Source organism: Schistocerca gregaria, chromosome 1 (assembly GCF_023897955.1).
Source record: "Schistocerca gregaria isolate iqSchGreg1 chromosome 1, iqSchGreg1.2, whole genome shotgun sequence".
NCBI lineage: Eukaryota > Metazoa > Arthropoda > Insecta > Orthoptera > Acrididae > Schistocerca > Schistocerca gregaria.
In genome coordinates, this window is record NC_064920.1 from 204,645,843 (window position 1) to 204,672,720 (window position 26,878).

The 26,878-nt window shown below is 39.4% G+C and overlaps 1 protein-coding gene across 3 annotated transcripts in view; it reads right to left on the reverse strand.

Moving 5' to 3' along the window:
* The window catches only part of LOC126336904 (DNA polymerase theta-like), a 303,016-nt gene that overhangs the window by 219,127 nt on the left and 57,011 nt on the right, over positions 1–26,878 (reverse strand). For all 3 annotated transcript variants that reach the window (XM_050001035.1, XM_050001043.1, XM_050001052.1), the window contains exon 4: positions 16,946–17,070. In XM_050001035.1, coding sequence (XP_049856992.1) covers positions 16,946–17,070 — 125 coding nt within the window. The remainder of the gene's footprint in view (positions 1–16,945; positions 17,071–26,878) is intronic.

Genomic DNA, 26,878 nt, shown 5'->3' on the forward strand with positions numbered 1-26,878 from the left:
CACATGGTGTAGAACTAGGAGCCAAGTAGGATTATGAATGGAAAAGATCTACTATGGTTTAACAATGAAATTTGAAAAATGCTGAGGAAGCACGGGCTGTTGCATTCTTAGTTCAAAAGAGAAATGACAACAGGCAAAGATTAGTAGAGTTACGCGTATCTGTGGAAAGATCTATGAGTGAAGCATACCACAACTAGCACCATCATACCTTAACAAAACATCTTGTCCAATGTAAAATTGCTAAGTGGGTATAAGGCTACCAGTCAAGCACTTGTTGACCAGTCTGGAGTGACAGCTGAAGATGGCAATACACAAACCAATATTTTAAATTCCATATTTAATAAATCATTCACACAGGAGAATCATAGAAACATATCATTGTTTGACTACTGAGCTGACCCCGTTATAGACGACACAGTAATAAGCACCCCTGGTGTATAGAAACAACTGAATGAGATGAAAACAAATAAATCACCAGGTCCAAATGGAATCCCAGTTCGGTTTTACAAAGAGTACTCTACAGCATTGACCCCTTACTTAATTTGAGTTTACATTTTTCAAGAATCTCTCACCCAAAGCAAAATTCTAAAGAATGGACCCGCAAAACTGCAGATAAATATCACTAACATTAGTTTGCTGTCGAATCCTTAAACATATTCTCAGTTCAAATATAATACATTTTCTTGAAACCGAGAAGCTTACATCTATGAATCAGCATGGTTTTAGAAAGCATCATTCATGCAAGACTCAGCTTGCCCTTTTCTAACAATATACTGCCAGCTATAGATGGAGGGCAACAGGCAGATTCCATATTTCCAGATTTTCGGAAAGCATTTGACACAGTGCAGACTCTTAACAAAGCTACGAGTATTTGGAACAGGTTCTCAGATATGTAAATGGCTTGAAGACTTCTGAAGTAATAGAACCCAGTATGTTGTTGTTGACGGGGAGTGGTCATTAGATATAAGGGTACCATCACAAGTGCCCCAAGGAAGTGTGATAGGACCACTATTATTTTATGTATACATGAATGATCTGATGGACAGAATAAGTAGCAATCTGCAGTTGTTTGGTGATGATGCTGTGACATATGGGATGGTGTTGTCACACAGTGAATGTAGGATAATACATGATACCTCAGACAAAACTTCTGGTAGGTGTGATGAATGGCAACTAATTCTAAGTGCAGGAAAATGTAAGTTGAGGTAGGCGAGTAGGAAAAACAAATCAGTAATGTTAAAATATGCCATTAGTAGTTTCATGCTTGACACAGTCATGTTCTTTAAATATCTTGGTTAACATTGCAAACTGATATGAAATGGAGCGAGCATGTGAGGATTCTGGTAGGGAAGGTGAATGGTAGATTTCAGTTTACTGGGAGAATTTTGGAAACGTATGGTTCACCTGTAAAGGAGACCGCATACAGTACACTAGTGCAACCTATTCTTGAGTATTGCTTGAGTATTTCGGATCCATACCAGGTCAGATAAAAGGAAGGCATTGAAGCAATTCAAAGGCGACCTACTAGATTTGTTACAGTAGGTGTGAACAACACGCAACTATCACAGAGATGTTTCAGGAACTCAAATGGGAATACCTGGAGGAAAGGTGACATTCTTTTCCAGAAAAAATTCTGAGAAAATTTACAAAACCAGCATTTGTAGCTGACTGCAGAACTATTCTACTACTGCCAACATACCTTTTGCATACAGCCTACAAAGATTAGATACGAGTAATTTGGGCTTATATGGAGGCATATAGACAATCGTTTTCCCTCACTCTATTTGCGAGTGGAACAGCAAAGGAAATGACTAGTAGTGGTACAGAGTACTCTCTGCCATGCACCATATGGTGACTTCCAGACTACATATGTAGAATGAAAATAGAATTAATTTTTATTATGTTTAGGCTGCTGATGGATCCATACCAGGTCAAATAAAAGGAAGGCATATCAACGGGGACAGGTAAAAATGTGAGCCCCCGACCGGGACTCGAAACCAGGCTCTCCTGTTTACATAGCAGATGCTCTATCCCTCTGAGCCACCGAGGGCACAGGGGATAGCACGACTGCAGGGACTATCTCGTACATGCCTCACGCAAGACCCACATTCTCACCTTGTATGTCCACACAATACATTTGTAGTGTCCCGCCCCAACATGTCCAAAAGAACAGAACCATAGCCATATAAGTATATGTAGGTAGAGGTCCATGTAGATGTAAACAGAGTAAACAGCTCAATCAAGGTGGTCCCACAGATTCTTGATTGGGTTTAAATTTGAGGAGTTTGGTGACCATGGGAGTACAGTCAACTCATCCTGGTGCTCTTCAAACCCCCCCCCCCCCCCCCCCCCCACACACACACACACACACACCGTGAGCTGTGCAACATGTTGCACTATCATGCTGAAAGATGCTATCACGCTGAAGAAAAATAAACAGCATGTAGGGGTGGACATGGGCTCCAAGAATAGATGTGTACCTGTGCTGATCCATTGTGCCTTCCAGAATAACGAGATTACCCAGGGAATGCCCTCTGTCCTGGACCCTTCCATTGATTGTTGCATGGTGTTTGTTTTCAGAAGTTTCATGCTCTACACGGCAACAGTCATGTGTCTAATTGAGCATGAAACATGGATCATCTGAAAAGGTTACCTGTCACCATTCAGCGGACGTCCAGCTGTGGTACTGGCATGTAAATTTCAGCCTCCGTTGTCGATGACCAGAAGTCGGCAGAGTTGCACAAACCAGGTGCCATTTGTGAAGGCCCATAGGCAGCAATGCTCAATGAACAGTCGTTGAGGAGACAGTGTTGGTAGCCCTTGGTTCATCTGTATGACCAGTTGCTCAGCAGTTGCATATCTATTTGCCCATTCACATCTCCGAAGTTATCGTTCAGCCCTGTCACATACAGCCTGTGGAGCACCACAGTTGCCTCAGGTCCAGTTTTGGATACCGCCATTTAGCCATGCACAGTATACTTTGACTATGAAGGCATTCTGGAAATTCTTCCACCCTTGGTCTGAAATGCAATGATCAGGCCCCGTTGGACATAAGATAAATCACTCCATTTCCATATTACAATGATGACTGCACTGTGTTGCCACCCTCTGACACACTTTATATATCCAACACTGCTAGTGCTGCCACCTCTCGTCTGTGAGCGGTTATTGCACGTTGATGTCAAACAGTGTCAATGATCACGTTAATGGGAGTGAACTGTATAGTTATCAGGTTATTAATTTGCATGCTATTTGTTCAGATAAAACCACCTAAAACTCATGAGCTTAATTTTTTCTTAATTTCAGGTAATAGTTATCATTTCTTATTACAATCTGATGGTGATGCTAGAACAGGCTATCATGGATGCAAAAGTTTTGGAATTATGGCAATGGCAGCTTAGTCAACATCAGGAGTTAGTGGAACATCTAACCAGCTTGTCTCGACAGCAGCCACAAGCACTGTCAGCTATTCTGGCTTTCCAGCCACTTAATGATGCACAGGAGGACTGGGATGTTTACGAGAACTGGTTACCACTACATTCCCAAGCAAATGACATTCAGCAATGATAGTGTGCTTTTTTGATATACACCAGCCCCCAATTGCATTACCTCACGCAGAAATTGGTCCCTTTTGTCATAATCCTCATAGTTACCTCATCGGGAAATTTATGCTTCATCGAAAAAACATTTTTTTACTAAAGTGCATGTGGTAGCAGCTTGACGAGAATTTTTGCAACATAGTAAAGCAAACTCGGAATGCTATGTTTCGTGGATCACAGGTATTCAAGGATCAAGTAGGAAATGTAAATTCATTTGTATCCACAATGGCCTCAGTAAAGACTGACAAAGTGCAATGAAACTTTCCTGCTGATCCTTAAATGATAAACATGTGTTACCCATTGTTACACTGTTACCCATTGGCAACTTGTCAGTGCTGTTCTGCTCCACCTAGTATGGTTCAGTTGCATTGGATGTGACATTTTTGATTATTGCCTGGCTGTCCTGACTGTTACACATTACATCCACTTCTTGAGTGACCTCATTATATTGCCGAGTGCCAACAGCACTTCATAAGGGACACATAGCTAAAGTACATCAGTGTTGAACGAGTGCCCAGCTATGTGTTTCTACAATCTGGATCAACAACATTATAGGATGTGATCATACAGTAGCTTCATGAAAAATAACATTAACGTGATGAAATTATGAGTATAAATAGTGACAATGCTGCTCAGTTTTTATATTTTTTAATTTACTTACTGGTATCGAGCTCATGTTCATCATCAGTGATCCTACAGAAGATATATAAAAATAAGTCATAATAAATACTATGAGCTGTATGTTATGGGAGTTGAGTGTGTTTACAATTATGTGTACTTTGTGTTGAACTATTTAGTACTTATTCATATTTCACTTTTAAGTCTTCGTAGAATTTTTCAGATGTTCTACTAATTTTTGTACTTTATACCACTCTCTCATTTTATTACAAATGAAGCATAGCATTTATTATGTATTAATTCTATGTATCTCTTTAGGACCACAGATGATCAGCATGTGCACAATACCGGTCCAGTAAATTAAAAAGTATAAAAATCAAGCAGCCTCATCATTATATATACAAATAAAAATCCCTTTCATCAGCATTCTTATTTGATAACATTTGCACCTGTGTCTACAATAAATCAATCGATATACTGAATAGTACTGGCACTCAGCCAGCTCTTGGACTGTGGGCATTCCAAATTGTGGGCTTACAGACATTATGAATTTCTGTTGTTAGAATAAACAAAGCTGTCGGTGAAATATAAACAAGGACAAGAACACTGCCTTTACTTGTGGTTGCCAAAAAGTCTGTGCAAAATATTTTTGGACTTGATGCCTAATCAGTTTTTGTTTTTTTCTATTCAGTAATCTATTAATACAATTCACTGATTTCAGTGCTGCATGAAGAAACTGACACATTATATTCCCAGTTTGTGCTGTAACTTGAGCCTGGCCTAGGTACAGCAAAGAATATTCAGCACACGTTGTTTTACAACCTTTGGCACTCACTCATAGATTTTTTTTAAAAGCCAGGCACATTCTGTTGGCCCTGCAGGATGAAATGAAATTGGAATTAGTCAGGTTGGATCAACACCAAGTGCTTTTGTCTATTTCTTTTAGCCATTGAACCTCTTCCCTCTGGTGGTGCTACCCAATGCAGTGCGACAATTTAAAACTGACTGTCAATCCCATAGTGGAAATTGATTTATACCCCTTAACCCAGCCAAAGACTCTTTCAAAATTAGCTGGTGGTCAGTTCTTTTCAAAAATTTATCTCACAGAAGCTTATTTGCAGCTCCCGTTGGTTGATGAGTTGAGAAAAACATGGCATTATTTATTTATTGTTGTATGCATCAATTACAGTAATACACATTTAGCAAAACAAAGCAATATATATATAAAAATGAACATGTGAAATTATATACACTACACAAGTTTTAAAATGGCTCAGACTACACCCGGATGTTGATGGACTCAATCCAGCTGAGTGGCTCGCGGGATGCTTGATGGAACTTCTCAATGCCACCAGGGAAGCGTGTGATTGGACATACATCCACATTGTCGCTCCTTGTTTGGGTGTCACCACAGTCACACACACTGTCACTTGAAAAGCCCCACTTGTGCATGTTGTATTTGCAACTACCCTCTTCAATCCAATATCTGTTTAACTGCACCCACACCTCCCTCGGTTGGTAGAAGGGATTGTCTACAAGTTCGTGGTTTCCGGTTCTTGAAGCTTGCCACTCACGTTTCCACTGTGTACTGGTCAAATCCTGTGGATAACATTTGGACTCCCATTTCATACGCTGGTCTTCTAGATTTGAGGTGTTTTGTGGGCAGTGATAGCAAGTTGTCATGAAGAAGGATCGAGTTGTTTTCAGAAACTTGCTGACAGAGATTGTAAAGAGCAGCCTTTCGACGGAGGTCTTGTGGACAGATGTTTGAAAGCACTGGAAGCCAGCAAGTAGGTGTAGGCCGGACTGTACCACTAATTACTCTCATAACTGAGTTCAAAAAACGTCTACTTTCACTACGTGGGCACTTCAGAGCCAAACTGGTGCACAGTATTCTGCTGCAGAGTATACCAGTGCAAGGGATGCTGCTCTGAGGACTGATGTGGTTGTTCCCCATGTACTGCCTGCCAGCTTCCTCACAAGATTCACTCATGTTTGTATCTTCTTGGCCAAGTTGGAAAGGTGTTTTCTGTATGTTTAAGTTCTGTCCAGAGTGACTCCCAGGTATTTTGGGCTTTCGTTGTATCTGACTGTGCCAAGAGGGCTGAACTGTGGACTGATCTTTGCTGATGAAAGGCTATTAGAAAGGTGGAACAGGCTTACATCGGTTTTAGAAACATTTTGTCTCAGTCGCCATGTCTCAAAATACTCAAAGTTTAGTAAGGCTGTCCATTAGGTGTTCTTCACATTCAGAAAGGTCTTCACTCTCGTATGAAATTGACAGGTCATCTACATATAGAAATTTTTGGCAGGTCAAATTCGGTAGGTCCGCTGTGTAGAGGCTGAATAACACTGGAGCAAGAACAGAGCCCTGAGGTACATGCCATCTGCTTTTCTCTTCCCCTTGATGTACTTTAAACCACCCATTGCTTAACATGTTACTTAAGAGATTGCCTAGAGTTTTGCAAGGTATTACTCTCAAAAATTCCAATAATAGGCCCTCACGCCACACTGTGTCATAAGCTGCTGACAGGTCAATGAACACTACTCCAGTTTTAAGTTTCTTTTGGTATCCAGAATCTATGTGAGTAGTCAAGGAGAACACTTGTTCACAGTAGCTTCTATAAGGTCTGAATACAGCTTGTTCAGGTGGTATCATAGCATTAATTTGATCTTGGATTCGGTTTAGAATCATTCTTTTCTAATAGCTTGTAAGCACAGCTAAGTAGAGATATTGGACGGAAGTGTTCTGCAGTTGTTCCCTCTTTGAATATGCCTTTTTGCCTTTACAAATATAAGTTGCGAGTCAGTTTGAGGTTACAAGTGTGTCTGCTGTTTTCCAAATGTTTTTAGTATAGTTGATAGCATCTATTCTCCAATTCATCAACTATCTTGATGACATCCTGGTTATGTGTTGTACAAGGAGGAACAAACTGCGTTATGTTTTTGTGGCTCTGATTGAAATAGATCTTAAGAGGAAATTTTTTTAACTTTCCGTCACTTACCTATGACATGTCCTTAGTGAAGATGAGTAACAAATGAGACAGGACAATGGTAAGGTCATCAAAAATATGCCAGTTGAAAACCGGCAGCAGGTCTCCATGTGTTTCTCGGCAAGATCACTTGTCAATGTCCAGTTTTTTTCCTTAGGCAACTTCTACTGTTCAACCATTTGAATCAGTTGTGCAGATGGGTACTCCTCTTCAATGGTCCAAATCTTGCAACCAGTCATTTCAAACTTTCAGAACTTGCCTACTGTCAGTCCTTTGTTCAATGAAGTATCACTGTAAATTATCAATGATTATGGCAATGGGTGCCTTTTCTCATGGCATAAGGACCATCTTGCTCACAAGTTCATAGATAGTCCCAAAAAGCCTGCAGCATTTGTTTCCAAAATCTTAAATAAGGCTCAAAAATATTATTCATAAACAGAGGAGGTAGGGTGATTGTTATTTTGGGAGTGCATAAATTCCATATTTTATTTTACATCAATGTGCAATGTGCCCTTCGTAGTTTGGGAATTTTTTGGGATTTAGTTTGATTTTTTTTCTTTTGTAGACTCCAGCTGAGCCTTTACAAACACACTCTGAGTATGGCTTCAAACAGTGCCTATGTGCAAACCTGTCTGCCTTGTCAACCGTCCAATGAATGCCCCATGGTTGGCCACACTGCCTTGCCACTAAAATGCATTCAGGATCTGGCTGAGAGCATTGCCGGGGCTACATTGTGCCTTATCCAGGCCTGCTGGCTGCTGTGTATGCTATGGGGCCATGCTATTAGCATCTGGTCACGCCGGGTCCCCCCTTGATGACTTGTGTTGTGCCGTCCTTTCCTAGGCAGTGCTGTTTCACTTCCATCTGTGGCCATATGGCCCACCTGATACCCATTTATCGAAGCAGCTCATCTTCCACCCATTTATGAAAGCAGCCCACCTGCCAACCATTTATCGCAGCATCTCACCTGCTCCACTGAGGGTCTTGGCGTCAATGCCTGGCTCTCTCTTCCTTTTGCTTTAAGTGTTGCTATGTACTAAAGCACTGTAGTCAATTGTTCAGTGGAGAATGAGCAGGGACACCCACAGCAGGAAATTATAAATAGACAATTACACTGTACAGAGTTAAATTTGCATGTTAATCAGTTACTGTATTTTTGTTTGAAGGTATCTTTACTGCTGATGATAGCTCATGTACGACCTTCTGTTAAATAACATTGTCTTACTCTGCTTTACCCATATTTAGCATCATGCTGCTAGTACTTGCTACTAGCAGTGCATTTAAAAACATATGCTTTCTTCAAGCCTGCTTTAGCAAAAGCAGTTGTGTTGTTAGTACTGGACATGTCACCTGTTCCTCCTCCTCCTCTTGCACTCGCTCACCTCCCTGTCTGCCTTAACACCTCTGGTAACAGCACACCATTCCTCTCTCCTCCCCATTTTGCCCTGCATTATGATGTCTTCCCACTTTCTCCCCCAACCTTGCACTTAGCAATGCCTACTCCTCATACCCTTCAATTCCGTGTTCCCTTCAAGCAGGACCCTTGTTTTACATCAAACCAAGTAGCTCCATGTGGAATTTGCTGGTCTCCCATCAGGTGCCTCCCCAGATGGTGGATAGGGCAATGCTCACCAGATATGGTGGGTACCAGGGAAATAAAATACCCGGGGTGGACCAAAACCAGCAGCTACTGTCTTGTAGTATGATACTCGCTTATCAAAGCTTAATGCTGAAAGAAAATCCTCAATTATGTTAGGCCTAGCAAGGCAGTAAAAGAGCTTATTTGTAGTTGCTTTCAAGAGACATAAGAGCCTTGAAACTCGATTAAGATACCTGCATGAGCACACTCATGTCAGGGATGATGTTTTACGGCCTGATGATAGACAGGGTCTTGCAAAAATCCCAGAGAAGACTTACATGTATTGGGACCATCAACTTACTTAGCCACACAGGAAAATTTGAATAACCGGGGGCCTTATGGAAAGGAGAAAATTAATGATACTGGGTATGAGTGAAACAAAATGGAAATGGAAAGGCATGAAGAAATTAAGGAAACAGTACACATTGTATTAGGAAGAAAATAACAAAGAGATGAAGAATGGTGTCGGTTTCATCATGAATATAGATCTAGAAGGAGTCACTGACATTCAGTACATTAGTGAGAGAATAATAAGATGACTGTACATTTAGGGAAAGGAAAACTAATTTTAGTACAGGTGTATGCATCTCAAACTGGATGTTGTCAAGAGGATAAGAAACAGTTTCCTGAAGATTTGGAAAAAGTCATTAGTAAAGAGAGAGCAATCATTATAGAAGAGCTAAATGCACAAACCGGGACAGATAGAACAGGATACGAGAATGTAATGGGACCCCATGGATATGGTGGAAGAAATATAGAAGGTGTGCATCTCCTTGACTTCTGTATGAGGAAAGGGTTGGTGGTGGAAAACAGTTGGTTTGAGAAGAGACAGAGCCCTAAGACAACATGATACAGTTGGGGTGGATTACCAAAGACTGTAATTGATTACGTCATCACAGATGAACTGAGGAGTAGAATGGTAATTGATGTCAGAGTAATCTCTAGTGAAAGCCTTGACAGTGATCACCATCTAGTAGTAGTGGACCTGAGAAACTTCCATGTACCAAAAGTACAGAACTAGAACATGCCAAAAATTGAAGTGTGGGAACTCCAGAAAACAGAGAAGAGAGCCCAATATCAGAACTGGATAAAATCCCTGTTACCAAGAGATGAAAGGAGACGCAGAACAGACCAGACTAAGGTACACATTGGTAAAGGAAGCCACCAAAGTTTGTGGAAAGACAATTCCACCTTGGTGGAATAAAAATGCAAGATCAGTTGTCAGGGAAAGAAATCTATTCAAGAAAGAGAGGGATCAGGAAAAAAATAAACCGGAACTTATTAGAGATGAGGCAAAGATCAGAAACCTCGAACAAATGTACCGAATCAAGAAAATGGAAGTTAAAAGAACAGTTGCAGAAGAAAAAACCAAGGCATGGAAGATACTCACTCAGAGATTGGAGGAGGACAGTAGAGGCAATAAGAAACTGTAGTATAGGGTTATAAGAGGTAGAAGAAAACCAATGAATACCATAAGAGCACTGGAAGATGAAAATGGAAATCTGGTTAGGACAGAAAGTGATATGAGAGAAGTTCTTAAAAACCATTTTGACAACCTATTAAATAGATCAATTGAGGAACCAAATACAGAACAAGAAATCCATATTTACAATGAGGAAACTCCCATCATCTGGACAGAAACAGAGGCAGCCTTAAAATCTATACCTAAAGAAAAATCTTCAGGTGCAGATGAAGTGAATGCAGACATGATAAAGGCAGCAGCTATCCAAGGCATTAAATGGCTGTGCCAAGTACTAAGTGCCATATGGGCAGATAACAAAATACCTGCAGGTTGCAGCAAGGGTGTAATAATTCCCCCGTTTAAGAAAGGTAGCAGGCGGAAACCCACCAACTATAGAGGTTTGTTGGTTGCTTGGGGAAGGAGAACAGACAGCGTGGTCATCAGATTAGGGAAGGATGGGGAAGGAAGTCGGCCGTGCCCTTTCAGAGGAACCATTCCGGCATTTGCCTGGAGTGATTTAGGGAAATCACAGAAAACCTAAATCAGGATGGCCGGACGCGGGATTGAACCATCGTCCTCCTGAATGCGAGTCCAGTGTCTAACCACTGCACCACAAACTATAGAGGAATAACCCTATTGTCTCACGGGCTGAATATACTTGAAAAGATCATAGAAAAGAGACAGAGAACTATCACAGAACCACAGCTGGAGGAGGAACAACTGGCTTCAGAAGTAACAGATCAACAATAGATCTAATTTTTAGCACCCGCATGTTGATGGAAAAGTATTGGGAGAAAGGCAAGAACCTGGCCATTGTATTCCCAGATCTAGAAAAAACCTATGATAGTGATATAAGAGATAAGATCTGGGAATGCCTGAGGAAAAAGAATGTGCCTGAAGGACTAATAAGAAAAATTCAGATGAACAAAGACTGTAATAGCTATGTATAAATTGGAGAGGAATGATCATCATGGTTTGAGACCAAGAGTGGGGCTCAGCGAGGAAGTGCACTGTCCCCACTACTATTCATCACTGTTATGGATACTATAAAGAAGAGTGCCAAGGAGAAGTCAGGTGAACTGAATGCATTTGCCTTTGCTGATGACATCATGATATGGGGTGAAACTGAAGAGGAAGTACAGATTAGATTCGATGAATGGAAATCTCAGTTCCAGAAATATAACCTCAACATCAGCAAGACCAAGGCAATGGTGATGGTGATGGCAGTCAACATAGATGGACAACCAGCAAGTGTTAAACTAGGAGACCACTGACTAGAGTGTGCGGATAGTTTTCCTTACCTTGGAAGCGTAATCTCCAGTGATAATTTGGTCAGAAATGAAATCACCAACAGAGTGCAAAAAGTATCTGAACTCTATCAACAAGTAAGATCACTTTTATGTGATGATTTGATTCCAAAACAGGCCAAACTGATTTTGTTTAATAGCTGTTTCATACCAATATTGACCAATGGTATTGAAACATGTACCCTCACAAAAAGAGAATCATCAAGACTGCAAGCATCCGAGATGAAATTTCTTAGATGCACCATACAAAAGACCAAAACGGACAAGTTAAGGAGTGAGGAATAAAGACAACCCTATTAAATTGACTAGACTTCGATGGTACGAGCATGTGATGAGAATCGAGCCAACTAGAACAGCCAAAATAAATTTGGAAAGAAAAGTGGATGGGAAAAGGCCTCAAGGAAGTCCTTGAACCCAATGGATGGACTTGGTTAAGGGTGATCTAGTGACCAGAGGATGGACAGTGGATGATGATCTCAGTGAACAGGTGTATTTAGACAGGATGAAGTGGAAGAGGCACATTACCAGTGTCGATGAGTCGATGAAACTGGAACTGTTAAAAGATGATGAAGTAGCACTCTCCTCCCCCCCCCCCCCCCCCCCTCCCACACACACACACACACAAACCACTTCTCCAGTCTTCTTTTAGTGTTCAACCCTGAGGTTGGTTTGCAGCAGAGCGCCATTCCTCCCTTCTGTCTGCCTTCCTCTTCGTTTCCACATGTGTGTTACATCCAACGTCATTCATGATGTGTTGCATCTATGATATCCTTGGTCGCCCCTGCCGATTCCTTCCCTCAATAGCCCCTTCTACTATTGTTCCTATGATGTTGTTGCATCGTAGGATGTGCCCTACAAGTTTGTCTCTTCTTGTTTGGATGTGCCTCCAAAAAGATCTGGTTTCCTGTGCTTTTCTAAGCACCTCTTCATTTGTTACTTTGTCTGTCCAGCCGATCTTCATCATCCTTCTATAGCACCGCATCTCTAGGACCTCCAGCATTCTTCTCTCTTCTCTTCCAATTTTCCAAGTTTCACATCCATATATTCTCTAGTAGCCACCATTATTCTTTCGCTTATCTCTCCTTCCCTATCGCACTTGTGAATTTGATGTTTGTTTTCACGACACACGTGAGTCCGCACCATGCCAAGCCATATTCAGGACACTTTGTTCTTACGCTCAGTGCATTCTTTCTTTTCCTTCAGCTCCAGTTAGAATTTTAGGAAATATTTGTGGTAGTTGACTTGCATTTCCAAATTTTCCTAGTGAGTATTTTGAACAATAAACTTGAATTTCATTTGGGTATGTTCCCGCTTATCAACAAGCGCCAGCAAAAAGATCGCAAGATCAAAGAACATGTAACTGCTCCACTTTGATTGTACCCTATTGAGGGCCTTTTACAATTAACAATTTGTGTTGCTTTTATGATATCAGAGTCATTTACATATACTTTTATTGTTTTGGTGTTGGTTGTAGAATTATTTTGAGATGGAACTGCACTGTCTTAAACTTTCATTAAACTAAGGGATGGTAAGACGCAGGCTAAGGATTCCAACAATTCAAGCTAAGTTTCTTATATTCTCCTATTTGTCTAGAGCAATCCAGATTAAAAAAGAATTTTTAGAGACGAAAAACATCATACATGGCAATTACCTCTGCCATAATGCCTGTGATATTCTTTAGATTAATATTTACTACTTCATTTTGTATCACTTCATATATCGAATTGCCAGTTGAGTTTCTCTCTTAAAATGGGCAACAAACTTTTGCTAAACTTGTCATCCCCAGTTTCTTGATGGGCTGATTTATAATCAGCATTACAAGTTGAGACCCTGAGATTTTCTTTAATATTTGCCTATTTTGGCTTTCTTCTAACGATGAAATCAAGTAAGGCAAGGTGCCAGGTAAGTTATAATAAATTTTTGTGATTACCCACTAGTATTTGTGCAACCCCGGAACTCTCCATAAAGGCTATTAATTTGAGTATGTAGCTACCTCAGAAGGAAATTCAATGTCTTTTTTTACTAGAATCTTATCATGTGACTTCGTATACGAGTATTAGTATGATAATGTTTACTGCATTTACTTTAAAGATGTATGCTCACGGTTCTTTGAGGACACTTAAGATGTTTCCTCCTATTTACTTTAGCAAATGGTGATGTCTTTCTACAATAATTTTATTATTTTCTATCATCCTCATTTTTACTGAAGTTAATGTAATGTTTTTTGTAAGAACTGACCACAAAGGACCTTATTCTGTTATGCGAGTACTACGAGACGATGGATTAATTATCTATTTCTTTTTTACATTTTTATGGAACTGTTTATTTAATGTTAATGCTATGTGAGCTGGAATGTACAATGTAGACAACTTATCCACAATGCTAGTGCATTTTTACTGAGAATCTCCATTTTATTAAGAATTTAGTATTAGATTATTAACATTTAAAATTCACCTCAGTTTAACAACATCATGACTTCATATTTGTTTATGCCGGATGCACTGATGTTTACACTGGAGCCAGTTCTATGTTCTTTCATTTCTCAGACCTTTTGATCAACTTTACCTAAATCCATTAAACTAAATGTCAAGTGCCGTTTTTGTCTCTCTTATGACAAGCGAGACGAGCCAGACAATTTTTCAGTGGCACTGTCTTCTTCCTATTGAGAGAGCCAGACTGCAGTCATCTGTTCTGCCAATCTGCATCATGATCGCTGTAGGTGGCCATCCAGTTCATTTTGCCCACCGATGTCTGATTCTTGCTGTGTCATTGACACTATCGTTTCTTTCTTTTTTTCTTTCTTTCTTTCTTCCTACCTTTGCCGAAGGAGTTTATGCTGAACCTGCCTGGCAGTGCCAATTTACTCTAATGTCTTTCCCAGCCAAAATTATTGAAACATTGTGCTTCCCTCCTCCTTACTGTGTCCGACTGGCACTCCTCACTTGTTGTCTTCCTGTTGCGAGTGAGCTTTTCTGTTGTGCATAACCAATATCTATTCTGTAGCCTTACTTAGTTTGTAGCTTAGAATCTGGAGATATTTCACTCCACAGTGACAAATTTCTTTAAGATAGAACCTATTTACTTTATTTAGAGGTTGCCATCTTACTGTTGTTGCGCTGAAACAATACAATCTATATACCTACAGAGTACTTATCATAAGCTTAAAAGTAATGACAGAATCAAATTGTTTTGTATCTCTGATTTATATTACTGCAAGTTTTTTTTTAATATATAAAATGACTTGACCATTGAAAATACCTCCCTAGAAGAAACATGTCATATCATATCAAGTACACAAATTTGTATAGCTTTTGAAAAATAATACAAATCCTATTAACAAAGTTTTTTAATAAATGGGGATACTTACAATGGTATTGTGTTTTACCCATTTATGGTATTATAACATAAAATATACCAAAAGGATAGGATTAAGACTCCAAAATTATTGTACGACTTTGCCGGGAAGTTCATTGATTCTGTTATATGAGAGTCAACATCACTCTTCTGCTGAAAAATCTGGTTGACTAAAAACATTGTACTTTGTGCAAAAACTGGCCATTTTTTTTATTTTCTGTTATATACTTCACTGATAAATATGAGAAATGTAACTACATGTAAGTCCCCTCCCAGATGCACTAAATGAAAAAAAAAGTAATAGAGCCATCCCACAGATGTAAATCATCTATTTGGGCAACTCATTTTCCAGGAAAGTGATTGGTGCCTTCTGTCAAACTTCCAACAGTTTGACGGAATGTTTTGTCTGCACCTTTAAGACCAAAATTTCAAAGGGTACAAGGTCATCCATAACTGAATCAACTCTCAATGCCTTCCTAGCCTCTTTCAGAATGACACCAGTCAATGGGCACAATCTGTCAGATTTGCTGCATGTGCATCGCCACTAAACATTGCACTGCGTTTTGCTACCAGTGCCTGCTTGGGTCAAAGAAGAAGCAACATTTTCTTGTGCAAGTGCTCCCATCTGGGTGCGTACCTTTGGACTCAATTTCGGCACAACAAGGCCATCAATTAGTTCTAGTGGGGAGTGCAGACACATATTGGAATTAGCTCTGGTTGTGATATCTCAGATAGATGTCTCTGCCATCTAAGAGGCTAGTGTAGCAGCAGCCACCTCCATGCCAGTATTACCAGCATTCATCAGGGACAGTGGGCATTTGGTCTTCCATCTCTTTTCTGGCTCCCATTGCAGGTCCCCACTGAGTTCAATCTCGCTCTCCTGCCACTGGAATCTACAGCACTTTTGCACTGCAATATGAGCACCCAGCTCCTAATTCAACACCACCTCCCCCCCCCCCCCCCCCACACACACACACACACACACTAACACACACTCTCTCTCTCTCTCTCTCTCTCTCTCTCTCTCTCTCTCTCTCTCTCTCTCCCTCCCCCTTTATTCAATAGCTGACTGAGGTATTAACAACATCTCAGCACTACTATAGTTATTCTCTGGCCTGTTTCATGTTACAATTAGTACAGTGATGTCTACCTACCACTATCAACTTCTATTTTAGTGGATTCTAATATCATTTGGCTAAATAATTAATTTCGGCATCACCTAAGAGTTGTTCCTCCTATCTTACTTCAAGCTAAGCTACTGCCAATTCTTTTCATTTGCAGCACTGCATAACTGACAGTATTAGTAGTGCTTATGAACCAATAGTCATTTATTTTGTGTTTCAGTGTATTAATAAATGATTTTAATCATACATTGGGGGATTACAAGAACATAATATTTAATACATTATAAATTTGGATATATAGATAACAATAAAAAACTAAAACTTGAAATTAGTAATTGATGATATTTCAGAAAAAAAAACAGCAGATCTACAAGTTAAGTGAGATTACTGAGATGTAAGTCTTTCAGGAATGTAACCACATAGTCACAATGTAAACATTCCATATTCCTACAGCGCAATGTCCTGCTGTTGCCTTAGCAAACTGTGAGTGCAAGTGTCAGACATTACCTGAACCATGTTTTCCCAACTTAACAGCTACACCTTCAATGTTTTCTTCCTTGTTAAATACCAAAATCACATGTTTTGAGCTATTTATTTCCATTGTATTACGTGCCATATTCTATATCATCATGAGATGATCCATGGATGAATTCACAAGTAAATTAATAAATAAACAAATAACTCCTTTCTTGAAACAACTACCAGAATTTTAATTACTGACACAACCAGTCATAGGATGAATGAGTTGTTCTTGATAAAATTAATTTATGTATTTTTTTAAATTTAGATCAACTAATGAAAAAAATAATTATCTGTAAACTTTTCATGAGATATTAAAAAAGTTCTGACCTGTTAATCAAGCTATTTGCCTTTTCTATGGTGCAGATGGCAATTTGTATTTTTTTAAAGCCTCCAAAAATTCGATGTGAGCCCATGAGTCCTTCCACTCTCACACCAGAGCTGCCCAGTAAGTCCTGCAAAACAATGAAAGTCTTACACAATACACTACGTACATAAGACCAATGTTTGTTCAGATATAACAGCTGAAGTAACATACATATCAGCTGGGTGTGTCCATTGAGTACTAGGGTATCATGAACGCAGTGAAAACTGGATAGCTCAACAAAGAGTATAAAACATCTATGCCCTCACTATAAAATTTATAAGTTGCTAAATTTTAGCCTCATTCTTGTAAAAATAGGAGACAAAATTATGTCCTCTCCACTAAGTAATTGCAGTGTCTTGTCATGTATATTTTCAACTTCACATCTGATCTGTAGTGACAGAAAATGCTCCTTAGAGACAAATGCTTCAGTGCTATTAAAAAAATAGCCAGTTTCGAAGTTAACTACAGGGGCTAAATATATTCTTAACGTTAAAATGTACTTCTTAGTCAGCTGGTGGAATTAGTATAGTGATGTCTATCTACCACTATCAACTTCTACTTTAGTGGATTCTAATACCATTTGGCTAAGTGATTAATTTCTGCCTCACCTAAGAGTTGTTCCTCCCATTTTACTTCAAGTTGAGCTATTGCCAATTCTTTTTATTAACAGTACTGTACAACTGACAGCGTTAGTAGTGATTATGAACCAAGTGTCATTTATTTTGTGTTTTATGTATTCAACAAAGTATTACTAAATGATTTTTGAATCCTACACTGGGGACTACAGAAACATAATATTTAATACATTAAGAATTTGTGTGTCAGTATATAATAGTACATCCATATCTGGTCAAGATGTGGACATAGTGGAATGAACATCTACCAAAAAATCAACTAATTCAAACAATCCGTATGTTGTAAAGTAAACAAGATTAATTGACTGTGCCATAGTGGGTAACTGTTGGTACCATGACTCTTAAGAATAAATTATTTCTTTTGTTATATTACAAGTCACATTTTTTCTTAATTTAATACATTACTAGACATTTTCAGCATGTTTTGCTCATTATCAGGTGTTTTTTTTAATTGTGTGCACATGAAACCAAATGTTACCGGATTAATCTAACTCTAACTATAAAACAACTTGCAACCTATGTCTAACATAATCTTGACACAATCACTTCTTGTGGGAAAAATGGCAAGAAAGTTATGTCTGTTCTTGCTGTTGTGTTGAGCTACAGCTTGCTGATAGGCTGTGCTAAGCACATGATGACATTTTGGGATCAGTTAGTATGTTGTGCTAATTATTTAATCTACTCTCTACAAATCAAAGGTTTCACTTATGGCTGCGAGGAGTGGCTGCACGGTCTGAGGCACCCTATCACAGATTGCACGGCCCCTCCTGCCAGAGGTTTGAGTCCTCCCTCAGACATACCGGTAGGTGTGTGCTACTGTTAGGATAAGTTAGTTTAAGTAGCGTGTAAGTCTAGAGACCAATGACATCAGCAGTTTGGTCCCTTAGAAATTTATACACATTTTACTTATGAATGAATTAAAAATATACACCGACACAATAAATATTTTAACCAAGTTAATGCAAGAATGGAAAATCCTGAATGAATAAGAAAAAAATCATGAGAGAGAAGCCCACCATTCAGAATCTATAATGGACAAAAGAGAACACAATTGGTATATCATGATTACTGGAGACAGCATACACTTCAATACAGCGCCATTCAGTGAAAAGCTGTTGTATTGTGGTAAAAGAATGTTACTAGACCATCCACAAGACAAATTACTTGTCATGAAATACGTCATGGTAACAACTGGTGTGACAACCCACAGAAATCAAAATAATCTTCTCACAGCTTTTCATTTGAAATATCTGAGCATTTCATTAATGGCCAGAATGTTGAAAGAGGACTTAAATATGTTTATAAACACACATAAATTTGTTTACACATAAGATAAAAATTCTTCAAGAACCTAAGGAAGCTAATGTGGCATAGAGCATTCAATTCTATATTAGGTTTCTTGAGATCTGTAATACTGATACCTATTCACAAGAGCCGGTATCAATTTGTGGCATAATTACAAGCAGAGTGTCTAATTTGACAGTCTAATGTCATAAAGGTTTCTGCCATACAAGAAAGAATTACTTTTACAAAATAAAAGCTGTCGGTGATACAGTAATTACATTTGTCTATGCTGTATACATCCAACCAAAAGCCAGCTACATCTATTAAGGCATAGAAATCCCACCAATCTTTGGTTACAGAACCATCACAAGTTCAATATTCAATTCTGGTGGACTTCTTACAAATTTGTATACCTTTATAAGTGTGTTCTCCAGCTGCCGCTTTGTAAGTAAATTTTTTTCTATCCAATTGCATTATATTTTTGAAAGCTCCTACTGTTAGAAGAAATGTGTCTACTAGTAAATACATCATGTATAATTTATATGAGGTTTTACAGTCAACTTCAACAGTCCCAAAATACAATAAATGCTTGTATGTAAAGAATGTGAGATTTGGTTTGGAATCTAACAATGAAGAAGGATATAAAACAGTCGCTATTGAACTCTGTGCTCTCATTTCAACAAGTACATCAACTCCACAAATTTGAAATAGGTTGTGCATGTAAAGTAAATATGGAAGCCTGATGAAAGTTGCTTAAGTGTCTTTGTGCAGTATTTATGAGTGCAGTGTCATGTCTTTTTCTTTTGTATCAATTATGAAATACTGATTGGAAGTATATAACTTATGAGGCACAACCGACTCATCAATTTCTTAATACCGTTTATTACACCTGTGTCAGTTCCTCCCAAGTGATTATTTCTTTAAGGGACAGCATTTTTAAGATAAGAATGAAATAGACATTTTACATAAATCTGAATGTTACAAATTTTTAGAAAGAAAGAGCTGGTGAATCTTATAAATACTCATTTCGATTTATTACTGCAGATTTTTTCCTAATTCTCATTTTCTTAAATTATGAAAATTTGTAACCAGTATTCACCATTGATGGCTTCGAGTGAAATCAACACAATTTCATCAGAGCAATGTTTACATTGTTTGAAAGGTATTTTTGAAAGATAAGAGCAATTCAACTTTAATAATGAGAACAAAATTAGCACATATACACTTTTCATTGGTCTTTTTATGCATGTGAGATGCTAGGCTGTGGAACGAGTTAAAGAATACATAAATGTAAATTACATAAAAAATATAAGAGAAGGAAAAGTGAATTTATAAAAATGATTGCACAGAAAGTAAAAACAGAAAGCTAGAAAATACGTATGCAAAGTAAAAAAAATAGCCATCATACAATGACTAACAAATGTTGTACTACAACACATAACAAACAATAAAAATATATGCATAAAAAGTCTGCATTCATTTAATGAATAAAAAGTTTTAACAATACATCTTTATTTCATTGTTAAATTATGCAGTGTTACTACGTAGACCTTTGATGATATTTGGCAATGAATTAAATATTTTTAACATCTTCAACTTTTGCAGTCCTGTCTTCCTCAGTTGCGTGTAATATTACGGTATATTGATAATTTTTACTTCTTGACTGTTTAACTACAACTAAATGAAACACAATTTTCATGCCATAAGAGTACATGTTTCGCCTTTATTCTCTGCAAGGCATCTTCAGTGGCATGGAAAATGTACATATTTTTACTATTTAGGTTACATTTTGGGGCACTGTACCTATAGGTTATAAACAGTTCTGGTGGTTGGTTCAAATGGCTCTGAACACTATGGGAATTAACAACTGAGGTCACCAGTCCCCTAGAACTAGGAACTACTTAAACCTAACTAACCTAAGGACATCACACACATCCATGCCTGAGGCAGGATTCAAACCTATGACCGTAGCAGTCGTGCGGTTTCAGACTGGAGCGCCTAGAACCACTCGGCCACCGCGGCCGGCTTCTGGTGGTCGGTGTTTTCTATAACTTACTTATATTTTAAATTCTGCTTACAGGCTGCATGGACAATTTTTTACATATTATGTTTCTGTTCCCCTTTTGTGCTGTTCCTCTTCTTGTAATTGCCACTTGGGGTTTTTGTTTTTCACATTTCACACCACTGGGAATAGAACACTTGTTTTGATGCAATGTTTCGGTTTGTGCTGTCGACTATCGTATGTTATTGCCAACTTTCGGATCTATTTTTTGAGATATCTGTTTGTGTAAGCTTATGTGTATGTGGGTGTCAGACTGTTTTTGTGTGAAATAGTGTTTGGTTTGGTGCGCTTTTTTTCTGTGTGTGTGTGTGTGTGTGTGTGTGTGTGTGTTTGCACAAAAGACATAGGGAGGGGCAGGGGCAGGGGCAGGGGCAGGGGCAGGGGCAGGGGCAGGGGCAGGGGCAGGGGCAGGGGCGAGACGGGGGAGAGGGGGAGAGGGGGGAATGGGGGAGAGGGGGAGTGGGGTAAATGGGGGAGAGGTGGAGAGAGGGGAGTGGGGGAGAGGTGGAGAGTGATAGAGGAGGAGAGGGGGGAGTGGGGGAGAGGGGAGAGGGGGTGTTATTCTTGCTTGAGCAAGAGGGATTATTTTTATCTTATTATTTCTTTCATTAAGTGTAGTAGGGAGTCTGTTCTGATGTGTGTTTGCTCATTTATCATGTTCGTTTTCAGCAATGGCTTTCTGGCAGTGGAAGTTTTCTTGCATTTGTCACGGTTGTTTATTCTCATTATTTTCATTTCTTGTTCCATGTTTGCAGGATGGTGTTTTAAATGTTCTGCAAATGTAGAATGGTCTTTTTCGTAGTTCCAGCACCTGATATGTTCTTTGTACCATGTTTTAAAACTCCTGCACGTCATGCTTATATATATTGCATCACAACTTTGACATTCAAGTTTATATAATCCTGATGCCTGAAATTTATCTCTCTTGGTAGCTCGTTGGCTTAGGTGCAATTGGAGGGTTTGTTCAGTCTTATATGCTATTTAGAAGCTCTGTCTCTTCAGTATGTTTGCCACTTTGTGATTTAATTTGTGTGTGTAAGTCATAGTGTACCATTTGCTTCTTTTCTGTGATGATGATGTTATTGTGTGTGTTTGTTGAGTGTGTTTGTAAGTTTGCAGCCTGTGAGTTATCTTGAATTCTGGAAGTGGTGTGTTTGTGTTTTTATTTTTTGACTGAGTCTGTGTAGTACATGTGTGCCATACCCATTGTTTCTAGCTATTTGTATGATTGTACTCATTTCTGCATCACAGTTTCTCTTGTTGTGTGGGATCCTGTTTACTCTATATAACATATGTCATGGTACTGCAAGCTTCTGGTTGTGGGGATGATTAGATGTGGAATGTTTAATTGTATTATCTTGACATAACAATAATAAAAGGAAATGCAAACATAAATTTAACATTTTTAGAAAACAAATAGCCACATACACAATACTATATTCCACATCCAAACATAATCTCTGCACATAATTCGGACAACCTCTTCCTGTAGAAACAGAATTTTCCTTAATGTTGGTTGATTTTCCTCCAAAAATAGCTGTGGGCAGCCTTTTTATGGTCTGGAGGACATGGTGTTCCCAGTTAACCATGCTATCTAAGTGAAGGCCTAAGAATTTGGAATACAGCTTTAGTTGTGAACATGCCATTTCGAACATCAAACTTTGTTTCACTGATAATAGCAAATTTTTCAAGGGGCCTCACAATAATGCCATAAAGTATTTTCTCAAGGACTTTCGCAAATCTGATCAATAGAAAGTGGCACAGTAATTTGCGATTTGTGCTGTGTCTCCCATTTTGTCACAAGGATTCAATGTAGCACAGTTAATTGTGTCTGGAAGACACCCACATTCACAGAAGAATTAACTATGTGAGCCACAACTTTGCACTACTGATCTGAGCAGGCTTCTAAAAGTTTACATGGGATATTACCTGCACCTGATGATCTTTTGATTTTTAAAGAGGTAAAGGTTTTGTTTACTTCATTTCTAGTTATGGAGGATTGACTTATGTCACTTACAGGGTTAGGGAAATTGTGTTTTAATATTTCCATGGCAATTTCTAAGGATCCACTGCAGCCTATTTTCTCAGTAGCACTTTAAAAATATTCACTGAAGATTTTTGCAATTATCTCTTGGTTTCTGATGTGTTTATCATCAATGATTAAAACAATGTTTTGGTTTTACTGGTATTGTTTGTACCTGTCTCTCTTCTTAATATGTACCAGACTATTTTGATTTTATTGGTCGATTTTGGAGATAAAATATGAACTTTTCATAGTTTGATTACTTTGCTTAATATTATGTAGTACTTTTATAATGGTTTATTTGAGCAGGGCTACATGAATTTTTATGCAACACAGAGTTCACATTTTTGTTAGAAGGGTATACTTATCTACTTTGCGACCCAAGGCTTTTTGGTTTCATTGAGTTCCTGCAAACTCTTTTTGGAGAGGCACTTTCAAACATTGCTGAGATTTCATTGTTAAACAGATAATATTCGGGATTGACATTGTTTCACAATATGTTTGTCTCCAATTTACATCTTGGAGGCATTATTAACCCTGTTGATGTATGAAGATGAAAATCCAAATCTTCATTGCCCTACGTAGTACCTCCGTCACAGCTGTAGGAGTCAACACTGTATGTGCTCTACATATTTGACATTTGTTACACTCTTATGTACCACATAAATTGTCTGATAGTAATGTTTTACAACACATAAGTCAGTGTACTTTTGACTGAAACAGCAGCTTTGGCAATCCTTTAGATTTATTTTCCTGTCAGGCATTTCTTAAGCCTTGCATAAAATATTGGAATGTGTAGGCCTATATAGCTGATGTCATATTTAACTAAAAAATATGGCCAAAAGTATATTGAGAAGTAGTTGTGTAGACAGTAAGCTTATTATATGACAAAATAGTGAATATTTTTATGTGGCTGCATGTTCTTGAATCAAGTTCTGTTCATTATAGAGTACAGAAATAAAAACTGATTTCTGTTAACACTGTACAAGATCTTAATTCTAAACTCAGAAATTTATAAACTGTCACAAGAATGTTCACATCTGCAACTACATAAATACTCAGTAGAATGCAGTGAAGTGCATTGTGCAAGGTATTCCCCACTGAACTAAATATTAGAGTTTCTTCCTGTTACAGTAACATAAGAAGTGTGCAAGAATGACTGCTTAAGTTTCACTATGTGTACTATGATTACTTTAATCCTGTCTTTGGGGTTCCTACAGGAGCAGTAAATAGAGAGGTGTTGTACATTTCTAGACTCCTCACTTAATGATGGTTCTTGGAACTTTGTAAGCAGGCTTTTGCGAGATAGTTAACATCTATCTTCATCTGTGACTAATCTATATTTTTCAAACAATGGAAAATCCAGGATGGAATGTAACAATATTATGAAAAGGAAAGTTGCTAGTCACCATATAGCAGAGATGCTGAGTCGCAGATAGGCACAATAAAAAGACTGTTACAATATAAGCTTGTGGCCTCTGGCAGCTGAAGCCACACTGTGAGCAACAGCAGCAGTGAGTGATGGGAGAGGCAACTGGGTGGGGACAAGGAGGCTGGGACGCGGTGAGGGAGGGATAGTAGGGTAGGGCTGGGAGACGGCGAAGTGCTGCTGGAGAGTGCACAGGGACAAGGTGAAGAGAGGGTAGGGCAGCTATGTGCAGTCTGGATGTTAGATGTAGGTCAGGGGAGAGGTGGGTGGGATACAAAGTAGATAAGTAAAAAGACTGAGTGTGGTGGTGGAATATGGGCTGTGTAGAGCTGGAATGCGAACTGGGAGGGGGTTGGATGGACGAGAAAAATGACTAACGAAGGTTGAGGCCAGGAGGGTTATGGAAACGTAGGATATACTGCAGGGAGAGTTCCCACCTGCGCAATTCAGAAAAGCTAAAGCTGGTGACGGTGGGAAGGATCCATATGGCACATGCTTGAAGCGTGTCACTGAAAAGAAGGATGGACATGCTGCCCAACACGACATCCTTCATTTCATTTCAATGACTGCTTCACAGCCTGTGCCATATGGATCCTTCCCACCAACACCAGCTTTTCTGAGCTTTGCGGGTAGGAGCTCTCCCTGCAATATGTTCTGGGTTTCCATAACCCTCTTGGCCTAATTTTCCCCTCCCCCCAACCACACACACACCCCTCTCCCCTACCCACCGTCCTAACCTCCAGACTGCATCTAGCTGCCCTACCCCCTATCCACCTCATCCTTGCGCGCTTCCCAGCAGCACTTCGCTGTCCCCCACACCTACCCTGCTATCCCTCTTCCTCCCCACCCCAGCCTCCTCCTCATCCCCACCCAGTTGTCATTCCCGTCATGCAATGCTGCTATTGATTGCAGTGTGGCTTCAGCTGCTAGAAGCTGCAGTTGTGTGTATGAGATGCATTTGCACATGTGTGTGTGTGTGTGTGTGTGTGTGTGTGTCTGACAAACGCCTTGTTGGCCGAAAGCTTATATTGTGACAGTTTTTTGTTGTGCCTACTTGCGACTCAGCATCTCCAGTATATAGTGGATAGCCAACTTTCCTTTCCAAAAATCCATATTTTTTCAACTCTTCTGTGACACTATGCCATGTGGCAAACAAATCCGTGATCATTAGTGCTGCCCTTCTTTGTTTAGGTTCAATAACTACTGTTGGGTCATATCCGATACAGGTCCCAAATACTTTAGAAATATTCTAGGATGGATTGCACAAGTGTATTGTAAGCATCTCCTTTGTACAATGACTGCATTTTTACAGTATTCTGTCAATGAGCCAAAGTCTGCCACTTTCTTCTATTATGACTGAGCTTACAAGAGATAGTTATAAAGTTTTCAAAATATCCACGGGTGTACTGCCGGTCTATAGTGTCCAACGGGCACAATATTTCGGCGATCAAACATGTCGCCATCATCAGATGAACTGACGGACTGAGCTCCTGTGAACGTGCCGGCACGGAGATATTGTGCCCGTTGGACACTATAGACCGGCAGTACACCCGTGGATATTTTGTTTATCAAATACACCGGGACAAACTCAAGAATCACATCATACACCTTTACGGGGAGGAGATGTATCGCAGCATGAAGAAATTTGAAAAGTTGTGCCACCGTAGATGTCGTTTGCTAAGTACTCTTGCCTTTCTAAAGAGATGTCGTTCCGAGAATGTTGTTCCAAATTTTGCTAAGGTTATGCATCACATCGATTCTGCAGCAGCTAAGAGAATCAAGAAGCGAGCCAGCCTCGCATTGGTACGTGAGAGAGTGCAATTCACCCGCCGGAGCCTCGAGTTTATCTCACAGGAATTACTCAAATTACATTTGCAACTGGCTACTAAGTTCACTTCTTTTTCCTGGGATTGGATTGATGGTGTCACCTGGGTGTCAGCTGATTCCGTCCATAAGAAGGCTACGGGACGTCAAACAGCTAAGTTCTCACATCTCCTTGACAAACCATCTCTGCAGGTTCCGTGCAAGACTGTCATCAATTTGAGTGGCATGGTGTTGAGTGATGATGCGGTCTCGGTTTTGCAGAAAGGTCTCAACTTCGCTCCCACCCCCAAGTTCACTCCGGTCGCAGAAATTGTTAGTGCCGTTGAACAGGTTGCAGCTCGACTTCCGCCAGAATCAGCCGAGGAAATACGTCGTGAAACTTGTCGTGCGTTGACGAAATCCAAGCCGATAAAGTCAAATATCAGCAGTAAAGAGAGGGCGGCCATTCGTGATCTGAGGGAACGCTCTGAAATTGTTGTCTTACCGGCTGACAAAGGCAATGCTACAGTTGTTGTCTCCCATAAGGACTACACTGATAAGATGCAGAGCCTGCTAAATGACGATTCCTACCGGAAGATCAGCGTTGACCCTACAAAGAAGGTGGAGTACAAGACAAGGGTTCTCAAGGACGCAGATTTA